The 24,149-nt window shown below is 44.0% G+C and overlaps 1 protein-coding gene across 1 annotated transcript in view; it reads left to right on the forward strand.

Moving 5' to 3' along the window:
- LOC124798936 (SLIT-ROBO Rho GTPase-activating protein 1-like) overlaps positions 1-24,149 on the forward strand; it is a 659,943-nt gene that overhangs the window by 124,437 nt on the left and 511,357 nt on the right. The window contains exon 2 of the mRNA XM_047262471.1: positions 13,277-13,339. Within this exon, the coding sequence (XP_047118427.1) occupies positions 13,277-13,339 (63 nt within the window). The remainder of the gene's footprint in view (positions 1-13,276; positions 13,340-24,149) is intronic.

The following is a 24,149-nucleotide window of genomic DNA, read 5'->3' on the forward strand; positions in this document are numbered from 1 at the left end:
GACCGTAGGATCCTACGCAGTGCCGTAGGGGACCGCACCGCCACTTCCCAGCAAATTAGGGACACTGTTGCTCCTGGGGTATCGGCGAGGACCATTCGCAACCGTCTCCATGAAGCTGGGCTACGGTCCCGCACACTGTTAGGCCGTCTTCTGCTCACGCCCCAACATCGTGCAGCCCGCCTCCAGTGGTGTCGCGACAGGCGTGAATGGAGGGACGAATGGAGACGTGTCGTCTTCAGCGATGAGAGTCGCTTCTGCCTTGGTGCCAATGATGGTCGTATGCGTGTTTGGCGCCGTGCAGGTGAGCGCCACAATCAGGACTGCATACGACCGAGGCACACAGGGCCAACACCCGGCATCATGGTGTGGGGAGCGATCTCCTACACTGGCCGTACACCACTGGTGATCGTCGAGGGGACACTGAATAGTGCACGGTACATCCAAACCGTCATCGAACCCATCGTTCTACCATTCCTAGACCGGCAAGGGAACTTGCTGTTCCAACAGGACAATGCACGTCCACATGTATCCCGTGCCACCCAACGTGCTCTAGAAGGTGTAAGTCAACTACCCTGGCCAGCAAGATCTCCGGATCTGTCCCCCATTGAGCATGTTTGGGACTGGATGAAGCGTCGTCTCACGCGGTCTGCACGTCCAGCACGAACGCTGGTCCAACTGAGGCGCCAGGTAGAAATGGCATGGCAAGCCGTTCCACAGGACTACATCCAGCATTTCTACGATCGTCTCCATGGGAGAATAGCAGCCTGCATTGCTGCGAAAGGTGGATATACACTGTACCAGTGCCGACATTGTGCATGCTCTGTTGCCTGTGTCTATGTGCCTGTGGTTCTGTCAGTGTGATCATGTGATGTATCTGACCCCAGGAATGTGTCAATAAAGTTTCCCCTTCCTGGGACAGTGAATTCACGGTGTTCTTATTTCAATTTCCAGGAGTGTACAATACCTAAATATTTGTGCGAGTTGACTGACACCAACTGTGTCTCATAGACATTGTAGTCATAGCACACTTCTTTCTTGCGTTTAGTGAAGCGAAGAATTCAAGGGCTGTCTGCATATTTGTGCAATTTTTCAGGTAATAGTTAGTTTAAAAATAACTGCATTATCTGCTAAAGGCTGATGTTACTATTAGTATTATCTGCCGGATCATTAGTATACAAAATAAGAGTAAGGTTCCCAACAGACCTGGGGCACGCCAAAGAAACTGGTATAGGCATGCGTATTGAAATACAGATATATGTAAACAGGCAGAATACGGCGCTGCGGTCGGCAGCGCCTATGTAAGCCAATAATTGTCTGGCACAGTTGTTAGATGGATCATTGCTGCTACAATGGCAGGTTATCAAGATTTAAGTGAGTTTGAACGAGCTGTAACAGTCGGCGCACGAGCGATGGGACACAGCATCTCCGAGGTAGCGATGAAGTGGGGATTTTCCCGTACGATCATTTAACGAGTTTGTATGATTATATGATAGCGGAACAAACACTGCTAGCAGTTACTTCTGTAAAATATCTGGGAGTATGCGTGTGGAACGATTTGAAGTGGAATGATCATATAAAATTAATTGTTGGTAAGGCGGGTACCAGGTTGAGATTCATTGGGAGAGTCCTTAGAAAATGTAGTCCATCAACAAAGGGGGTGGCTTACAAAACACTCGTTCGACCTATACTTGAGTATTGCTCATCAGTGTGGGATCCGTACCAGATCGGGTTGACGGAGGAGATAGAGAAGATCCAAAGAAGAGTGGCGCGTTTCGTCACAGGGTTATTTGGTAACCGTGATAGCGTTACGGAGATGTTTAACAAACTCAAGCGGCAGACTCTGCAAGAGAGGCGCTCTGCATCGCGGTGTAGCTTGCTCGCCAGGTTTCGAGAGGGTGCGTTTCTGGATGAGGTATCGAATATATTGCTTCCCCCTATACTTATACCTCCCGAGGAGATCACGAATGTAAAATTAGAGAGATTAGAGCGCGCACGGAGGCTTTCAGACAGTCGTTCTTCCCGCGAACCATACGCGACTGGAACAGGAAAGGGAGGTAATGACAGTGGCACGTAAAGTGCCCTCCGCCACACACCGTTGGGTGGCTTGCGGAGTATAAATGTAGATATAGAGTGTACCGTGAATACCAGGAATCCGGTAAAACATCAAATCTCCGACATCGCTGCAGCCGGAAAAAGATCCTGCAAGAACGGGACCAACACTTCCGCAAATTGCTGCACATTTCAGTGTTGGGCCATGAGCAAGTGTCAGCGTGCCAACCGTTCAACGAAACATTTTCGATACGGGCTTTCGGAGCCGCAGGCCCACTCGTGTATCCTTGATGATTACACGACACAAAGCTTTACGTCTCGCCTGGGCCAGTCAACACCGACATTAGACTGTTGATGACTGGAAACATGTTGCCTGGTCGGACGAGTCTCGTTTCAAATCGTATCGAGCGGATGGATGTGTACGGGTATGGAGACAACCTCATGAATCCATGGACCCTGTCAGCAGGAGAGTGTTGAAACTGGTGGAGACTCTGTAATGGTGTGGAGCGCGTGCTGTTGGAGTGATTTGGGACACCTGATACGTATAGATACGACTCTGACAGGTGACACATACGTAAGCATCCTGTCTGATTACCTGCATCCAGTCCGCCTGCATAGCTGGATGGTAACGTGCTTGCCTCCCATACAAGCGGGCCCGGGATCGATTCACGGCTGGGTTGGAGGTTTCTTCCGGTCGTGGACTAGGTGTTGTGTTGTCCTCATCATCATTTAATCCTCATCACTGGCACGTAAGTCGCCCAATGTGGCGTCAACTGAAATAGGATTTGCACTTGGTGGCCGAACTTCCTCGGTTGGGGACCTCCCTGCTAACCATGCCATACGCTCGTTTCCATTTTACCTGCATCCATTCATGTCCATTGTGCATTCCGAAGGATTTGGGCAATTCCAGTAGGACAATGCGATACCCCTCAAGTTCAGAATTGCTACAGAGTGGCTCCAGGAACACTCCTATTGAGAACATCTTGGATGCCTTGCAAAGTGCTCTTACGGATTTATGGACAGCCCTGCACGAGTCCTCCCTCCAGCACTACTTCAGACATTAGTGGAGTCCATGCCACGTCGTGCTGCTGCACTTCTGCGTGCTCGCGGAGGCCCTCCACAATATTAGGCAGGTGTACCGATTTCTTTAGCTCTTCGATGTACATCTGTCGATAACATCATCAGAGATGACATACTGCGTGTTCCCTACTAAGAAATCTTCATCCCAATCACCAATTTCGTTTGATATCTCATATGATAGCACTTTCGTTAATAATCGCTGGTGCTTTTCGGAAGTCAGAAAATATTGCAACCAATGACGACCTTCAAAAATGGTTGGTTCAAATGGCTTCGAGCACTATGGGACTTAACATCTGAGGTCATCAGTCCCCTAGAACTTAGAACTACTTAAATCTAACTAACCTAAGGCCATCACACATATCCATTCCCGAGGCAGGATTCGCACGTGCGACCGTAGCGGTCGCGCGGTTCCAGAATGAAGCGCCTAGAACCGCTCGGCCACACCGACCGGCTTGACGACCTTCATTCGTGGCTTTCAGGATGTCATGTGATTTTATTGAGATGTTTATACGGTACTTTGTACGGAGGGGTCATTCTGTTACACATACCTCATTACCAAGGAGCCCAGAATATGTTCTAAGCTTCTATAGTAGATGGCTATCAATGTTAAAGGGCGGTGGGCTTGCGGACAATTTCTGCCATCGATGTTGACAGTTGAACGTGATTTCCTTCAGGCACTGTGCACACTTTTTTTTCGAGGAATCTACTGTGTATAATGGTTAAGAGAGCGGTTAAGTCAGCTGCAAAGTCTGTATACAATTTGACAGAGAATCTATCGTATGTATATTAGATCTAATGGCGTGTTATATTTTAATGACTTCACCTATTTCTCAACGCCACTTGCTCTCACATATATATCAGTCATTTTGCAGTGGTGCAAGAATTAAACTGAGGCATTACTCCAGGATCTTCTTTTGTAAAGGTATTTGAAAACAGAGTGAAGCGGTACATGTGTGCAAAATTTCTTTGGGCGTTGTGAACGGTCTTTCGATACGATTCTGATTCGGTAGTCGTTGAAGACATTTGACAGCAAAACATGTTTCATTTTGCATTTCTGTGTGTATCAGCCTTACGCCTTATTTCACAGGTATTGTGCTGTAGTAGCTGTTTCTTTAGTAGTGTCTCTTCAGAAACTGTTAACAGATAGTATCCTTCCTGTAACGAACTTCTTGATGTTTGTATATACAGTGCTAAATGTTCAAAGTTTCTCATTGGGATATGAGACTATTCATTCTTAACTTAGTTTATTGAATATGTAAATCATCCTACTTAATTTCGTTATCTTTGTGTGTATATAATCATTATTGCTCCGGCTGTCTCATGGTCACTAATATCAGCTTTACTGTGGAATCCCGAGATCAGGTCTATCTGTTGCCGTTATATCTAATGTACATCCGTCATGAATGAGCTTCCCACTTACAAACATACTACGTGAAAACTAAATTTTCAGCCAGTGTCAATCTCTCGTTGATGGTAATATGCACTGAGCTTTCTGAGCTGTGAATCAGTTTACTCTACCAGTAATAGGGGGACATGCAGTTTCACCTGGAACCCCATTTTTTTATCATATACAAAAAACATTTCCAAGATGAATTTAGTGAACCGACAGGATCCTACTCCTAACTTCGGATGAATCCCAGACCTGTGGATCTGTTGGTGGACTGAACCACCAACTCATTCCCTAGTTTCCTTTAAGACCCTTAAAACGTGATTTCACTTCTACCGTTCGTACATTTATTTTATCTTGTTAAAAACTGGCATTATCAGAACTGAGGCTGTGTAATCTACTGAAGCTTTGAATACCGAATCGTAGCATTCGTCTGGTGCAAAAAGCTATTCCACCCTCGTGATGGACGATCGTCTTAGTAGCGCCTTCAGAAATCTTCTACAGAACACGTGTTTTTTTTTGTAGTGTACCAACGAGAAAGAAGCAGATGCTATACACAAGGCACAGCCTGTAGCAATAGAATATCCTTGTCCTTGTATTATGTAGCATGTATATGAAAAAGCTGCAGAGAGTGCAGGAACCAAGAGCGTCTAGTACGCTAAAGCTCGTGCAATGCCCAAACGAAGAGTTTTGAATCTGAAGGCTTCTCGCATGTTAAAACTGTGTGTAGGTCTGGTGTGGAACGCAAAATATTGCCTTTGGCGCGCACGCAAGATCTCATTGACTGACCTATCCAGGCACGCTGCTCTCACATTTTCACTTCTGCCAGTTCATCTCCCCCACTTCCCAGTCTTCACAGGTGCCTTACTGCATAGCTTGCAGAATTAGCAGCTGCATTTTGTAAGCTCTATATGCCCTGACATATACGTGCTGCTGCAATACGGAGAGCCACTTAAACCAACCTCCTGTGAAATGCAGACTAAGAACAGATGTGCATCCTGAGATAAGCCAGAATACCAAGGCATTACGTTGAAACTCGCCGTTTGTTCAAGTCGCTCTATACAGAGTTAAAGCAACAGATACGTACCGGGACCACCTTTGTGAAGAAGTTGACTGGTGCAACATGAATATAATAACCAGCCGGTATGAAACAATCTCCAATTGAAGGGCATGTTCAGTGTGGATGCAATATCGCCGTGTTAAAATAGTGGCTCTGTTTTTGGCATGACGGCCGCTGTGGCCGAGCGGTTCTAGGCGCTTCAGTCCGGAACCACGCTGCTGCTACAGTCGCAGGTTCGAATCCTCGGGCATGGATGTGTGTGTTGTTCTTAGGTTAGTTAGGTTTAAGTGGTTCTAAGTCTAGGGGAATAATAACAAATGGCTCTGAGCACTATGGGACTTAACTTCTGAGGTCATCAGTCCCCTAGAACGTCGAACTAATTAAACCTAACTAACCTAAGGACATCACACACATCCATGCCCGAGGCAGGATTCGAACCGGCGACGTAGCGGTCGCGCGGTTCCAGACTGTAGCGCCTAGAACCGCTCGGCCACCCCGGCCGGCGGGAATGATGACCTCAGATGTTAAGTCCCATAGTGCTTAGAGCCATTTGAATCTTTTTTTTTTGTTTGTTTGTGGCGTACCATGTTGTAAGAGCAAACCTACGCCCTACACAGCTGAAAAAATTGTACAGCTTATTTGTGGCAGGACCTGCTTCGTCGAGAAATGGCAGCCAGTAGAGATGGGTCGAAGGTACTGAACTCTCTTCTGTCCATCCGTTGTTCGAATGTCTTATGTGGCAACGTCTCAGATTAAGAACTAATTTCCAAAGAGTTCTACAGACACTGCAACAAGCTTGAGTTCGAAAGTGTTGATGACACCTATTGGCTGGCACCGGACGAAAAGCTTCCTCCCAGACACACATAGGACTGATCCTTAACAGAATGCTATTTGGCGCCACAGTCTGGTGTGTCTGTCTTGGTGTGCAGAATATGATAGTGCTCTTCGTATCCCGCCATATCTACGATGAAGGCCTCCTCGCACCAACACCTGAAGCACCGAACGCGGGCAAGGTTTTGTTTGCTGTCAGTTTTGTTTTCCTCATCACTGAGTGTATATCATCGTTAAAAATTAGGCCTGTGAGCCTGTTCCTTCTTCAGAGGAAATTGCCCTCCCTCCCGGTGAGAGGCGACATGGTGGCTCATACTCTAGCGAAATATTTGTAATTATTTTATTGTCAATTCGTTAAATAAGTGCTTTCCATTTCAGTTTGTCCTGTAGTCTTATTATTTGTATTGAAAATATTTTGTATGCGTCATAATTTGCATCCAGCGCAATAAAGAACAGCTATTTGTCTCCCAGGGCAGCTTCTTTGCTGCAAAATATCTGCATCTACAAGGCTTGTCTCACGGCGCCGTGCTGAAAAGTAATGCCTCCAAATATTTTATGTGAAAATCCTTAAAACTTTTTAAATAAAAGGAACTTTATTAACATTCTACATCTTTATTCTTCATGTCTACATGTTTGCAGCCCACTGACGCTAAAAGGCTCCGAATTCTAGCGTGTAACATTGCGGTGTTTAACGTAACTATGTCGGTGGGTGAGACACAGCGTGCTGTAATCGATCTGTGTACAGGCTGATTCGACTAAAAATTGCACCGCAGATATTGCTGAAATGGATAGTGCTATTGATGTGCGGTTTTCACAGAATGGATTCGTAGTTAGGGGTTCGTACTTTTAGCCAATCAACAGATAGTAATTATGTTTAGAAGGTGTATTTTTGTGCAAACATACGCTTGTTTAAAATGGAACAATGTCTATTGACATTAACAAACTAAAAGGAGAGTAAATATCAGTGGTGTTGGTCGTAGGATTCTAGTGCGACTCGTTTACGAGATATCGTATTTTGAAAAGTTCCCACACCGTCACTTGTACAATACCTGTGGTAGCTCACACTAAAGCACAACACAAGTGCATACACTAGTTACGTGTATTTTGACCAGTAACGAGACAACTGACCATCATAGGTTGTGTACAACATTACCACCGACAGCAACAATACACGGTTCCAGTCTGGTAAGGAGCAGCTGCTGCACACTTGCTAACTTTTCAGCGGAGGTGTCCAACCAGGCTGCAGTAATAAGTCGTTGCATATCATGGGGTGTAGTTGGTATGTCCTTGTAGATAGCATATTTCAGCTTTTCCCACAGAAAAAAGTCTACATGCGCTAAAACCGGGGAACGGGATTGCCAAGATACAGGCCCTCTGTCCAGTCCAACGATTTGGAAACAGGTCGTGAAGACATGGTGTAGTACTTTGCGAACTATAGGCTGGACAGACATGATGTTGGTACGACAGGTTCCTCGTAGTCTGCAGAGGAAAGTCTTCTAGCATGTGTGGGAGAATGTCTGTTAGGTGGCTGCGATACTTACGCGCTTTCAGTGTTCCGTCTGTGGAAAACGGGTCTATGAGATGATGGTTCACTGCCCCACACCAAACGCTTACACTCCACGGATGTTGATGTTCCACCTGACGAAACCAATGGGGATTGTCAGCAGACCAATAGTGCATATTTCGGTCGTTCACCTGTCCCTGATTGATAAATTGGCTTCATCACTAATCAAGATACATGGTACACCTGGAATATCCTATCTTAATGCCCGTGTTCAGAAGGTAACATGATTCTCATGATCGTTTCCATGCGGCTGTTGATAGAGAGAGGTGTGATAGCGATCGATGGAGAATGCGTAATACATTTGGGTGACCCCTGCCACTTGCTCATGCGACTGCACGGGAGCTAACGTGCGAATTAACTGCAAAAGCAGCAAGAACATCATTTTCTGTCGGCAGTTGTTTCTTTCTGGTATGTTGGCTATGTGTTACATTACCACTTTCACGTAAATCATTGAAGAAGTTGATAAATAATTGCCGAGATGGTTGACGCCGATGGAGATATCGTACCGCATACACCGTACAAAACCGATCTGCATTCTTCCTACCCTCTCCATATTCCATGAGCGTTTCGGCTTTTTCTGCATTGGTAACTCCCATCGCCCACTCGCGACCTACTGCTTGGTCTGTCGCAATCAGTAACTGACTAGCCGGTCACAGTGCACTCAAGGAGCACACAATCACACTGTAATCAAAGATAACATCATCGTACTTAGCAACTACGCACGTTGAATGGTACAAACAAGTGTCAGTGTGGAAATTTTTCACTATTCGATATCTCGTAAACGACTCGCACAAACTCCACTGACGTCCTAATTTATCCTATGTTTAATTTGTTAATGTCGCTAGGCATGTTCCATTTCAAAGTATATGTTTGCATAAAAAATACTTTTTAAGTATTATTAAATACGTTTTTTGGCTTACAATACGAGTCCAAGACTACCAATCCATTTTGTGAAAACTCACACCAATAGCTCTTTTCATTCCCGCAATTTTTGCGGTGCTAGATTTAGTTGATTCAGCCTGTATATATAGAATGTTTCTATTAAGAGTTATCAGGCGCATTTTCTGTGGTGTTTCGGCAGATATTCAGTTTCTGTTTTGTGAAGTGTAGTTGGAGTTGGCCCAAACAAATACTGTTCGTCACGTCTTCCATGCGACGTCCAGCGTCATGTATTAACAAGAACAGTAAAACACGAAGAATAACCAGTACTCATGCAGCAATAGCACCGCCCAGGCCCGCGTTGACTGTTGCCACCATTCAACAGCACTGCGCAGCCGCTGCTGGAATACTAGGGTATTCACACGAATTTGGGACCGCTCTGTCGAATGGGCGCGAAAAATTCCGATTTAAAAATCACATTGTTTATAACGGGAAATACACCGACACTTGCAAATCAAGCGTGTGACTAGCAGTATTTATTTGAGCTGACTCCAGATACACATTGCAAATAGCTGCTGAAACGTCAGAGAAAATACGCCTGGCAACCCTTAGGATAGAGACCCTGTATATCAGGGTGCCCCAGAAAGGTCGCGAGAAACTTCGAGAGGTTATACAGGGTCTCGTGAGGAACAAGTAGAGTACAGGAATCCGTGTTCGGGAACGTCATTCAACGACGCTAGAGGGCGTCGAAGTTAGAGGCACCGGCGCCTGCTACTACGCCACCCCTTCGCCAGCAAACGTAGCTTTGTACGCTGACGGACCGTTGGCGGAACGTTTCTCAATGTTCTTTGTTATTCAGTGATTGCTAGAATCACCACTGGAGAAGACAGATGTAGCTGCTACTGCTGCGTTGGTGACTGAGGACGGTATATTGAACAACATTACATCGGTATTTACGTCATGTGTGGACTAATAAATATGGCCATTACAAATGTAATGTTTTTAGGTTGGTTAGTAAATCCAAGTACATGTGGCAAGAGCAGGCCATTAATATTTATTTTTATCTGGGCAGCAGGTCAGGTGTTGAAGTGTGGACACGTATTCGCAAAACGGTTGATCTGTACTGACAGGTGTAGTCCACTTAGTGGTGCAGTACGACCGTGCAGAAAACATCAGGTTGTGTTTGTGACGTGTTTGTGGGAAGACAGTTTGACACAGAGAAAAAACAACCAACAGACTGATGTGTGTAGATATTAATGCACCACATATGAAAATATCCGCCCTTGTACCCTTTACACCTTGTATTTGTGTATATATAGGGGATTAGGGTTATAGGTACAGATACTGCGATCATCGGTACCTTAGTATGTTTTTTCTCTGTGTCTAACAGTTTTTCCGCAAACACGTCTGTTGTTCTACTTAGTCATAACTGCCCTACGAAGCTTACTACACGTCAGTATAGACTATGCGTTTTGTGCCCACATTTCAATACCTAATATGCTGCTTAGGGGAAAATAAACGTTTATGTCATACCCTTGCCTTGCGAACTTGGAGGTACGCTTTCTTTCTTTTTCTTCTTCTTCCCTTTATTTTTTTCCCTCGTTCTTCTGACTGGTTTGACGCTGACCACCACAAATTCCTCTCCTGTGCCAACCTTTTCATCTCAGAGTAGCACCTACAACGCCTCAGTTATTTGCTGGCTATATTTCAATCTCTGCCTTTCCTTACAGTTTTCCCTCTATAGTTCCCTTTAGTACCATGGAAGTTATTCCCTGATGTCTTACCAGGTGTCCTATCATCCTTTCCCTTCGTCTTGTCTCAGTGTTTTCCATATATTCTTTTCCTCGACGATTCTGCGGAGAACTTCCTCATTCCTTACGTTATCAGTCCACCTAATTTTTAACATTCTTCTGTAGTAGCGTGCTTCGATTCTCATCTGTTCCAGTTTTGCCACAGTCCTAGTTTCTCTACGATACAGTGCTGTGCTCCAGACATAAATTCTTGGGAATTTCTTCCTCAAATTAAGTGGTAGGCTTCTACTGGCCAAGAATGCCCCTTTTGCTAGTGCTAGTCTACTTTTTATGTCCTTGCTCCATCCGTCGTGGATTATTTTGCTGCCTAGATACCAGAATTCCTTGACTTCGCCTACTTCATGATCCGTGATTCTCGTGTTAAGTTTCTCGATCTTCTCATTTCTGCTACTTCTCATTACTTTCGTCTTCATCGATTTGCTCTCAATCCGTGTTCTGCACGCATTAAGACATTTCGTTCCATGCGACACATCCTGTAATTATTCTTCACTTTCACTCAGGATAGTAATGTCATCAGTGAATCTCATCATTGATGTCGTTTCACCCTGTATTTTAATCCTGCACTTGCATCTTTGTTTTATTTTCATCATTGCTTTTTCAATGTACAGATTGAACAGTAGGGAGACTATATCCATGTCTTACACTCTTAGATGCGCTAACCAACGTAAAAATTAATACTCGTAGTAGCTATAATTATTAGTTTGTAAATGAAGCTAATACTGATGAACCTGTCATCAGTCATCAATAAAAGCACTTATATCCCTAACACCCTGTCTGTATAGGGTGTATCATAGTTAATGGCTAAACGGATAGAGTTGAAAGTACGCGATACCGGGAGCGAAAAAGTCTAGTAAACATGATCTCACACCTTAAGAACTATGAACACTTGCTCATTTTCGCTACAGTGAAACACATCTCTTCTACTGAACAAGTGCGCGTAGCTCTTCAGGTCTGCATTTTAGAGCCCACGTTTACTAGGCCTTGTCTTTTAGCAGCACATACTTTCAGCAGTGTAATAACAGTCCTCAAATAGGGTGACCTGCCCAGGGTCCCAATCTGAAACCACTGCTAGGTCTATGGAATGAGTTCCAACGTCGACTTCCCTTCATATCCCAGCGTCCAGCGCACCTACATTCTCTGGTTTCGGCTCTTGAGGGAGAATGGGCTGCCATTCCTCCACAGAAATTCAGACACCTCACTAAAAGTGTCCCCAGCAGAGCTCAAGCTGTCATACAGGCGAACGGTGGACACATCCCCTTATTAACGTTCACTAATAGGTATCTGGACACTTTTGATCTCGTAATTCGTACATATCAATTGAATCTAGTAATATAGCGCTGGATGGTGAAGATCTTACCTCCATCTGAAGTGGTGATAACAGAACAATTGTCCGCACTAAGTAATGATTATGTTCCCTCCAAGTACGTTCGCCTGTAGGTGGATGTCAGTTTTGGTCGGTATGCTCGACGGTCAGCTTGGGTTTCGTGTGTGTCGTAAAATAAATAGTCTCCGCATAAATTGATGGGTTTTTGTTTACGTGGTACAGTCGTATGGCAGAATATCGGTGTTCAGCGACTACCCGTGCATGGACGTATTTCATAGAATCACTGAGGATGATATTGGTTTCCAGATAATCTGATGATGGAATGAGTAATCCGAAATCGATCTCGTACGTTTTAAGAATAATCCATATCAATAAAGTGCAACCTGAGTCTGTAATCTTTTACACAATAAAATACATTGTGGCTGTGTGTCTTCTAGATGCCATCGTCTAAACGATGTAGAGAATAAAATTACTAGTAATATTTGTGAGCCACAAGGCACAACGCACCAAATATATTTAGTTGTAATTGCTATCACTCACTTTGATGTCCGCTGTGATCGAGCGGTTCTAGGCGCTTCAGTCCGGAATCGCGCTGCTGCTACGGTCGCAGGTTCGAATCCTGCCTCGAGCAAGGGTGTGTGTAATGTCCTTAGGTTATTTATGTTTAAGTAGTTCTAAGTCTAAGGGACTGATGACCTCAGCTGTTAAGTCCCATAGTGCTTAGAGCCATTTGATGTGAAACAAGTAAGTTTTAAAATTACAGTACACTTTCTTTGCGGAGACGTGGCAACGTGCCGACTATTTGATGGTTTCTTAACTGTCAGTCGTTTTTTCAATGCAGACGGGGTCTCATGCTTACTCTCTCTCTCTCTCTCTCTCTCTCTCTGTCTCTCTCTCTCTCTCGCTCACATGGACATGACACACACACACTCACACACTCTACTAATACTCCTTCTTCTACTACTATTACTACTACCGCTACTACCACCACCACCACTGCACAGAATTTCTGCTATGGAGTGAGAGTTTTCAGGCAGCATATAAAAATGCAAGACCTTGCAGGAGAACCGAGGTAATTCAGGTTTTCAATGATATGATTGTTAACTGTCTTCGCACATATGCGCTACGTGTACAGAATTGATTGTGCTCCTGTTTGCGAGAGAGTAAAGTAAAATATTGACACAATGTTGCACTGCAGAGCAGCCTCCCTGCTGTGAATCACACGCACCCTATTTTATTGACATCGGCTGTCATGCAGTCAGTTATGTGAGCGTGTCTCATGTGTTTTCAGAAGGCGATAAATCCAGCGAACTGGCGGCTAGAGCACAAGAGGAATGTTGCCGCATGACTAAAGGTACGTCTTGTCAGCAGACACGCATTGCATCACCATACCCGTAAAACAGTATTTACTCTCTCAACGCTACAGCTCCCGATCCTGCCGTGACATTCACTCCCATTCTTTTCAGAAATATTATCGAATAAACTGATGAGCCAGTGCGGAAGGATCAAATTGTAACCAGGTATTTGCTAATGCGGAGTCAGAGATTCTTTTTTGTTAATTCTTTCTTCCTACTTTCGTAACACCCATCTCTTAACCACTTTATTTCTACCGTAATTTTTCTTTTTCTTGCACTTGGAACTTAACTTTAGCGCAGTATTCTTGTTTTCGTTTCCTACGCTGTTCCTTTCGCGTCTCGGTCTACGTTTTGCCAGATTTTAGTTTTGGATTTTCCTGGTAACCAAGGTGCTCCTGGAGTTGGTTCTTGAGCGGAATGCGTTTATGGATAGCGTCAAGCGTTATCACAACTTCTTTCAGGTCGTTTTCTACCTCACCGTACCACGCTTTCTTGGTTTTCTTGAAAAAGATGCGGAAGATTTGATAGCTGAACCTTGTAGGAGTCCTACGTAACAGCAGTGTGATCTTTTCTGTATGTTTATAGAAATCGTGGTTGCGTCGCCTCCTGAATTCAACATTTTCTCTAATTGGGCTTAGGCCTTTACTCAAGATCTGTCTTTCTCTTATTTCTAATATCTCGATCAGACCTTTCCTATTTATTGCAAGGAATTCTGCGACATATAGGGCCTCCGTTGGTATTACTGTTCAGTATGGGCATTAATTAATAGTGATTTCTTGGTTTATTATCATTATAATTTTCGTTCCCATGACCTCATATACAAAATTATATGTTGCATCAGTAATCTAAGACAAAGTAACAGACACGATATGCAAACAAAGAATCAATTTTAACATTCCGTAGTAAAAAATGAACTTGGAATTCTTTTGTATAGGAAATCGCATACAACACGGCATTAGGACGAATTCTACAGCACAGCAACGTTTTCAGTCCTTATCAGTTTGGCATGGCAGGAGACGTCAAACGAATTCAGAGGCGCGTTATTAGAATCGTGGCAGGTGGGTATAGAGCTACGTGAAAAAGTAAGAGATGCTTGGCGAACCTAAATTGGAATCTTTGAAAGGCGGGCGATGTTGCTCACGAGAAACCCCGTTAGGTAAATTTGGAGAACAGGTATTTGCAGGAAGACCGTGTGGTGGAGTTGTGATGGCATTTTCTCGTGTAGAGAACGTGAGAGTAACAGAGAGATTAGGTCGCCATCAGTGGCTTAGAGAGTCATATCTCCTTCGGTCAGTAAGCGAGTGGAATAGGATAGAAAATAACTAATATTCTGATGGGGGCATGTAGGGCGTTCTATTTATCTTGCCCAAACGCAAAATTAAAAAAGAAAAGTATCTAGCAGATGCTTACCCACGAGGGGAACATTAACCAGCATGATTGTCCTTCCTGTTCATTACGAAGATATGAACTGCATTCCTTTAAAAAAAAAATAGCGCCCTATATTTTTTATTCGATAATCCACCCCTCTCCTCTGCAATTGTCCAAAAACTTCTCACATTTTACTATTCACGTAAACATGACGTTATTAAAAACGTAACACTAAACTGACACACTCATGTACCACCACATAATAGGTACGCGTGGTAACGTGAATCGTGCACTTGCAGGATTTAACAGTAAACAAATGGAAAACAAGGCCAGTCTTCAGTTCACGGATTCAGAAAATACCGTTCTTGTGCAATACAGCTAACTCTTTATTGCCATGAAGTTATGAGTGCTGTCGACATGGGATCTCAGATCGATTCCATATTCCTAGATGTCCAGAAGGCTATTGATACCGTTTCTCACAAGCGACTATTAATCAAATTACGTGCATATGGAGTATCGTCTCAGTTGTGTGACTAGATTCGTATTTTCCTCTCAGAGAGGTCACAGTACATAGTGATAGACGGTAAATCATCGAGTAGAACAGAAGTGGCGTTCTGCAAGGTAGTGTCATAGCCCCTCTGCTGTTCCTGATTTATTTAAATGATCTAGGTGATAATCTGAGCAGCGTCCTTAGATTGTTTGCAGATGAGGCTGTAATTTACCGTCCAGTAAAATCATCAGACGATCAATTCCAGTTACAAAATGATCTAGAGAGAATTTCTGTATGGTGCGAAAAGTGGCAATTAGCACTAAACAAAGAAAAGTGGGAGGTCATCCACAAGGGTACTAAAAGAAATACGATAAATTTTGAGTATACAATAAATCGCACAAATCTACGGGCTGTCAATTCGACTAAATACCTAGAGAAATTAAATTGGAAAAACCACATAGATAATATTGTGGGGAAGGCAAAACAAAGACTGCGCTTTTTTGACGGAACACTTAGAAGATGCGCAAACCCACTAGAGAGACAGCCTACATTACACTTGTCCGTCCTCTTCTGGAATATTGCTGCGCGGTATGGGATCCTTACCAGGTAGGATTGACGGAGGGTATCGAAAAAGTGCAAAGAAGGGCAGCTCGTTTCGTGTTACGGCGCATTAGGAGTGAGAGTGTCACTGATATGATACGCGAGTTGGGGTGGCAGTCACTGAAACAAAGGCGGTTTTCTATGCGGCGGGGTCTATTTACGAAATTTCAATCACCAACTTTCTCTTCCGAATGCGTAAATATTTTGTTGACACCCACCTACGTAGGGAGAAATGATCATCATAATAAAATAAGAGAAATCAGAGCTCGAATGGATGGATTTAGGTGTTCCTTTTTCCCACGAGCCATTCGAGAGTGGAATGGTAGAGAAGTAGTATGAAAATGGTTCGATGAACCCTCTGCCAGGCACTTACGAGTGAATTGCAGAGTAACCATGTAGATGTAGATGTAGGTGAAGGTTAGTGTGATTAGTACGTTGGTGTGAGTTCTACGATTGCGCTGCCTTAGGTTGAAAGTTGTCATTTCCTGAAGCGTCACAAAACGAGAAAAGATCCGTCGGTAAGGTAAGTTCTTGTCAGGATATCACTCATTTTAGAGTTCCTATGCCTAACGTTACACCTACTTTCAACCACAATAAACAAAATGTAATGATGATGAAGCTTTTAATCGAGGACTGCCATTACTGTACACAATTCGGTTATATGTACTACAGTAATGTACTGGTTGTACCCATATTGTAAACAAGAAAACATTATTGTAATTACTGTTCTGCTAACTTATATTCTTCGCAGATGAGTAGTATTTCTATGTTCTCTTCGTTGCTGTGCATTGTGCTCTCACAAACCTTCAACTGAAGACGGTTGGCTGAATTAACGGAGTGCATTTTCGTCGTGTGTCCGTTTGTTTATTGCCAATTCCAAGGAGTGAACGAGTTACGTTACCACGGGAACCTATGTGGAAGTAAAGGAGATTCAAAGTCAATTTTGTGTTACACTTGTAACAACTTTATGTGTAAATGAATATTGATGCATTTTTAACAGGCCACGAGGAGAGGAAGTGGATCACGAAATAAAATATAATGGGTGATATTTAAAAACGACGTACTGGTGTTCTTATCTTGATAACGAACGAAGTTACAAGAAAGGCATGTCCCCGTTTCGCAACGAACGTTTGCTTGATACAGTTTTATTTTTGCATTTGGGAAAAAGGATATTTGGGGGTGGTTAAAATAAATGGGACCCGCTGTATATGTACAGGGTGGTTAGAATTAAACTTTCGCTACGCGAGAGAGACCACACGAAAAACGAGTGAGCGTAGGACAATGAAACTTTATGAAAACATAACATGCGAAAGAGAATTAGTGGAAGAGAAATAAGGAATAAACCCGTGACGGAAACATATTAATTTCCACATGAGAGTGTAACAGTTGTTAACTGCCTATAACGTTTACCTTCCAGATGACTAACGTTGCTCAGTGTGAAGACCACCTGCATCCACGACAGTGTGGAACCGCAATACAGATTGCTCTACTGCTGCCCGAAACATCTGTGGTGGAATGTTCGCTCTTCGTGACGCTGCTCGTGCACTGTTTGAAGGTCGCACTTTGCGTCCGTCATTCTCACCCTTGACAACAGTAATTTCTTCAACAATTTGTGGCCCAGTTGGTCGTCTGCTTCTCCGAGGAGCAATTCCCAACGAACTTCCTAATCTGCTCTTCAATCCCAGTGCCCCAGTGCAGAAAGAGGACCTCTCCGTATTCCGTTAATGCATCGATACGTACTCGCGAACAGCAGCAGCACTATTGCTGTGTTTTGATAAAACAGCTTTATGGGTGAAGCTTTGCCCACCTTGTCCAGATCCAAGGTGACTGTCTGCAACTGTAAAGCACACTGATGCTTGCGTTTCAACTCTGCGTCGTCGTAACAGTTCCGGCGCTTGACGGCAAGGCACTACACTATCACTATCACAACGCAAATCCTGCAGCGCGCAGTCTAAATATCATTCTCCTACAAACATGGGTACTCTTAGGGTCAATACTTTTCGGTCCGCAGCGAAAGTCCCGTTATAGCCACCCCGTACATGTTGAAGCTTGGGTAGTGACCATCTAAAGAGTGTAGTGGCACATATTTGAAGGACGCCCAGTAGGATTGTATTTCACTGTCAGATTTTGTCGTATGAAAGCGTGCACCTATTTACCGCGTGTAATAATACACTACTGGCCATTAAAATTGCTACGCCAAGAAGAAATGCTGATAATAAACTGGTATTCATTGGACAAATATATTATACTAGAACTGACATGTGATTACATTTTCATGCAATTTGGGTGCATAGATCCTGAGAAATCAGTACCCAGAACAACCACCTCTGGCCGTAATAACGGCCTTGATACGCCTGGGCATTGAGTCAAACAGAGCTTCGATGGCGCGTATAGGTACAGCTGCCCATGCAGCTTCAACACGATACCACAGTTCATCAAGAGTAGTGACTGGCGTATTGTGACGAGCCAGTTGCTCGGCCACCATTGACCAGACGTTTTCAATTGGTGAAAGATCTGGAGAATGTGCTGGCCAGGACAGCAGTCGAACATTTTCTGTATCCTGAAAGGCACGTACAGGACCTGCAACATGCGGTCGTGCGTTATCCTGCTGAAATGTAGGGTTTCGGAGGGATCGAATGAAGGGTAGAGCCACGGGTCGTAACACATCTGAAATATAACGTCCACTGTTGAAAGTGCCGTCAATGCGAACAAGAGGTGACCGAGACGTGTAACCAATGGCACCCCATACCATCACGCTGGGTGATACGCCAGTATGGCGATAACGAATACACGCTTCCAATGTGCGTTCACCGAGATGTCGCCAAACACGGATGCGACCATCATGATGCTGTAAACAGAACCCGGATTCATCCGAAAAAATGACGTTTTGCCATTCGTGCACCCAGGTTCGTCGTCGAGTACACCATCGCATGCGCTCCTGCCTGTGATGCAGCGTCAAGGGTAACCGCAAACATGGTCTCCGAGCTGATAGCCCATGCTGCTGCAAACGTCGTCGAACTGTTCGTGCAAATGGTTGTTGTCTTGCAAATGTCCCCAACCGTTGACTCAGGGATCGAGACGTGGCTGCCCGATCCGTTACAGCCATGCGGATAAGGTGCCTGTCATCTCGAGTGCTAGTGATACGAGGCCGTTGGGATCCAGTACGGTGTTCCGTATTACCGCCCTGAACCCATCGATTCCATATTCTGCTAACAGTCATTGGATCTCGACCAACGCGAGCGGCAATGTCGCGATACGATAAACCGCAATCGCGATCGGCTACAATCCGACCTTTATCAAAGTCGGAAACGTGATGGTACGCATTTCTCCTTACACGAGGCATCCCAACAACGTTTCACCAGGCGTCGTCGGTCAACTGCTGTTTGTGTATGAGAAATCGGTTGGAAACTTTGCCCGTGTCAGCACGTTCTAGGTCTCGCCACCGGCTCCAGCCTTGTGTGAATGCTCTGAAAAGCTAATTATTTGCATATCACAGCATCTTCTCCCTGTCTGTTAAATTTCGCGTCTGTAGCACGTCATATTCGTGGTGTAGCAATTTTAATGGCCAGTAGTGTACAAAGCCCTATAAACGGGCACAGAGCATATGACAGGGCGGATAGGAGCGCGGACGCTGCGGTAAGACGACTGCGCGTGAGTGAGGCGGCATGCCATCCCGTTGTCTCCTGTGTGACCTTGGCCCTGAAAGTCGTCTCGCCGCCCCTTCAAGGTCACCAGGTCAACCAGTCCCGAGCCCGAAGGCACGAAAACACTTTCGACGCAAGCCCACACTTTCGACGCCACAAGCTTCGGGCAACTGGTGGGTACCCGGAAATCCAGTAACTGTATCTGATGGCGGGAAGCCGAAGGAAAGGAAGATTGCAGTTAAACATAATGAGAAACTAAGTACAAGGACGGCGAAGAAATCAGCTGCATCACTTTTCAATGTAAAACTATTTAGGCGAACCACGGAAACATTAATCAGTATGGTTAGAAGGGGATTTAAATCCCGTACTCCTAAATGAGAATCAACATCACCTCTGCTAGTAAGGACGTCTGATGGAATATCTTGATGCAGAGCCAAGTGATTCTTATAATATTTTATGAAATTAGATTGCTCGCGTCCATGCGGTATTACATGTTTACGTAATTGCACTAATTTAACCGGCCATGTGACCGAGCGGTTCTAGGCGCTTCAGTGCGGAACCGCGCTACTGCTACGGTCGCAGGTTAGAATCCTGCCTGGGGTATGGATGTGTGTGATGTCCTTAGGTTAGTTAGGTTTAGGTAGTTCTAAGACTAGGGGACTGATGACCGCCGGCCGGAGTGGCCGAGCGGTTCTAGGCGTTACAGTCTGGAACCGCGCGACCGCTACGGTCGTAGGTTCGAATCCTGCCTCGGGCATGGATGTGTGTGATGTCCTTAGGTTATTTAGGTTTAAGTAGTTCTAAGTTCTAGGGGACTGATGACTACAGCAGTTAAGTCCCATAGTGCTCAGAGCCATTTGACTGATGACCTCAGATGTTAAGTCCCATAGTGCTTAGAGTCATTTTGCACTAATTTAACCGTTTTCTGAAGTATATGTGGGGATTATTAGCAATATTATTGGATTAGTATCATTCTTTTCAGGCGCCGATCGCTCATCAATTTTAACATGCTAGAGACGGCTACAGTTACGAGTAGGATAATAATAACAATAAAATGTGTAAGATTTACAGCTGCATGACTACTCCGCTATTCACGCGTGAGTGCCTGGCAGAGGTTTCATCGAACGACTTTCACACTAATTCTTTACAGTTCCACTCTCCGACAGCGCAAGGGGAAAAACGAACACTTGTAATATCCATGTATTATAAAAATGTTCCACTTCTCCTCCTAAATCACTAGATCGATTTCACCCAAACTTGGTACACTTATCACTTACTTTCTGGAAAGAAGCACTGTCGAGAACGGTAAGAACCATCTACCGCTCAAAGCGGTGGAAGTGGAATATAAGCGTAACTAATTGCGCAAGTACACAGATTATGTTCACCCAGTATTTGAGGATATGAGCGCGTCGTGACTTGCAACAAACTTTGCATTTAATTTCGAACCTTTAAGAAACTTTTTCGCGCTAAGACCCCCAACAAAATGATGAAAGGAAGAAACTTCAACGCTTACTACCATTTCGCTGTTCATGCAGCAAAACTACCGCATCAGGCATAACATTTTAATTTGTTATTTCTTTAGTACTAACTCTATTCGCAATACATTTTGCATACTGTATCCACATATACTCCTGAAGGTACCTACAAAATTATATCATTGTACGACACATAGTTCAGGAGATGTCATAAACACGGAGACGCGTGAAATACCAGGTTTTCTTAAAACGGAGCGCAAATTATTCGGACTATACTCATCCAGTGTTTGATACTGAAAACGTTTAGCGACTTCCAACAAACTTGAGATATAATTTCAAAGCTTTTCTAAACTTCTTCTTGCGGACATGCTTAATATTAAATATTTGACACATAAGTCATTTGCAAAGTAATCAGAAGCTGTTTTTATAAGGGCGGGAGGGGTGGTTCGACTCTAAAGAATCAGGAGGTGGTTACTTACTACCTGGAAAGAAAGACTGCGGGCTAAAGAACTACCTTCATCCCGTAGAGGCAAGAAAAAGAGAGTGACATTGAAGCATGACTCAGCAGTTTCAGCCGCATTTGTTAGCTACATAACGTATTATATGCATAACAATACTGTGAGATGTTTCCAGAATGAGATTTTAACTCTGTAGCGTAGTGTTCGCTGATATGAAACTTGCTGGTAGATTAAAACTGCGTGCCGCACCGAGACTCGAACTCGTGACCTTTGGAAAGGTCCCGAGTTCGAGTCTCGGTCCGGCACACAATTTTAATCTGTCAGTAAGTTTCAATACAGTGAGAGTAAGATTCCTCTCTACAACTAGGAGTGGAGGTGTGGATGAGACGGGAGGACGTAAAAATGTTCAAAAACTATCTTTTCATATTTATGTCATGTATTTAGTTGACTTGGAATATTTTTAAAAGTATGAAGTGAAATTTGTCCCTTATTTCTGCTATTCACTGTTTCAAGCACGTCGCGAGAATGAGCACTGCAGCAAGCCAGTAATTGCCTTCAGGTTCGTATTCCTCTATATTCTCCTTCCACCTTTCCCTTCTTTGCTTCGTACTGGTTTTCCATCTGAGCTCTTGATATTAATACAGCTGCTTTTCTTTTCGCCAAAAATCTCTTTATTTTCCTATAGGCGGTATCTATTTTTCCCTAGTGTATATGCTTCTATTCTTATATTTGTTCTGGAGCCATATCTGTACTTCCTGTCAACCTCATTTTTATATTCCCTCTCACCTGCTTCGTTTGTTCCTTTCGTATTCTCCTTTCATTCAGTTAAATTGAATATCTCCCTGTATGAACAGATTAATGTTCAGCAAGGTTTTAGAAACGTTAAATGTTATATTTTCTGTACGGGCTAGGAGTAAAAATAAGGATTCGTGAGGGGTGTAAGCGTTTGGAAGAAGGCCGTGAAGACGTTGTAGATGAAGTGCACCCTGGACGTCCCAGCACATCATAATCGAGTCAATAGCAGAAGAAGTGAAAGTAATGATCGTGATTGCTTCCCGAATGTCAGTCGGAGAAGTTTCTGATGATAATTTCTCATATAACATGGAATTTATTCGTATGTTTAGGGTATGAAACTTGTAACAGCAAAATTTGTTCAAAATTTGTTGAATTTCTAGCGAAAACAGTGGCGAATGCAAGTCGCTCGGGAACAGATAGATGAAGTCAAAGATGAAGAACTATTGAAATGTATCAGACATGATGAAACATGTGTTTATGGATGTAATGTAAAAACTGATACTCTGCCGTCCCAGTGAAAGGAGTATGGATCACTGACATTGAATCCACCGAGTGCGAGGCGCAAAAGGCTAATGATGCCTACGCACTCGACGCCTGACAAATTGTCTACCGTGCAACCACAATATTGGCTGCTTAGGGCAACAGGGGGCGGGACTGGAAGCATCCAGCGGTGAGCACAGCATGGAGCTACGGACTGTAATTGAACTGCTTAGTCGACAAGTAACTCACAGCAAAGTGCTAGCGGTGTTGATACAAAGCAGAGCAATGGCAACGATAGACAAAGTACACATGCATAATAGTTACAACAACAGTTGCCAAAGTTGACATTTCGTCAGAAAGGAACCCAAGGAATTTCGCAGAATAGGATATCCATGGAGAAGAAATAAAAACTTTGAGGTTTGCCGATGACATTGTAATTGTCAGCGACAGCAAAGGACCTGGAAGAGCAGTGGAACGGAATGGACAGTGTCTTGAAAGGAGGATATAAGATGAACATCAGCAAAAGCAAAACGAGGATAAGGGAATGTAGTCGAATTAAATCAGGTGATGCTTAGGGTATTAGATTATGAAATGAGACACTTAAAGTAGGAGACGAGTTTCGCTATTTTGGGAGCAACTGATGATGGTCGAAGTAGAGAGGATATAAAATGTAGACTGGCGATGGCAAAGAAAGCGTTTCCGAAGAAGAGAAATTTGTTGACATCGAGTATAGATTTAAGTGTTAGGAAGACTTTTCTGAAAGTATTTGTATGGAGTGTAGCGATGTATGGAAGTGAAACATGGACGATAAATAGTTTAGACAAGAAGAGAACAGAGGCTTTCGAATTGTGGTGCTGCAGAAGAATGCTCAAGATAGACGGGTAGAACACGTAACTAATGACGAGGTGCTGAATAGAATTGGTGAGAGGAGGAATTTGTGGCGCCGGCCGGTGTGGCCGTGCAGTTCTAGGCGCTTCAGTCTGGAACCGCGTGACCGCTACGGTCGCAGGTTTGAATCCTGCCTCGGGCATGGATGTGTGTGATGTCCTTAGGTTGGTTAGGTTTAACTAGTTCTAAGTTCTAGGGGACTGATGACCTCAGCAGTTAAGTCCCATAGTGCTCAGAACCATTTTGAATTTGTGGCGCAACTTGACTAGAAGAAGGGATCTGTTGGTGGGACATGTTCTGAGGCATCAATTGATCACCAATTTAGTATTTGTGGGGAGCGTGGAGGGTAAAAATCGTAGAGGGAGAGCAAGAGGTGAATAAACTAAGCAGATTCAGAAGGATGTAGGTTGCAGTAAGTACTTGGAGATGAAAAAGCTTGCACAGGATAGGGTAGCTTGGAGAGCTGCATCAAACCAGTCTCTGGACTGAAGACTGTAACAACAAACACGGAAAGAAGTAGGAGATAAAATATTAGCGCTGCTGCAGGATGATTGAGTGGAATATGTGGTGTCGTACGCCTTCGACTGCGAGGACAGTGTATAGGACGAGTA

The sequence above is a fragment of the Schistocerca piceifrons genome, chromosome 5, assembly GCF_021461385.2.
Source record: "Schistocerca piceifrons isolate TAMUIC-IGC-003096 chromosome 5, iqSchPice1.1, whole genome shotgun sequence".
NCBI lineage: Eukaryota > Metazoa > Arthropoda > Insecta > Orthoptera > Acrididae > Schistocerca > Schistocerca piceifrons.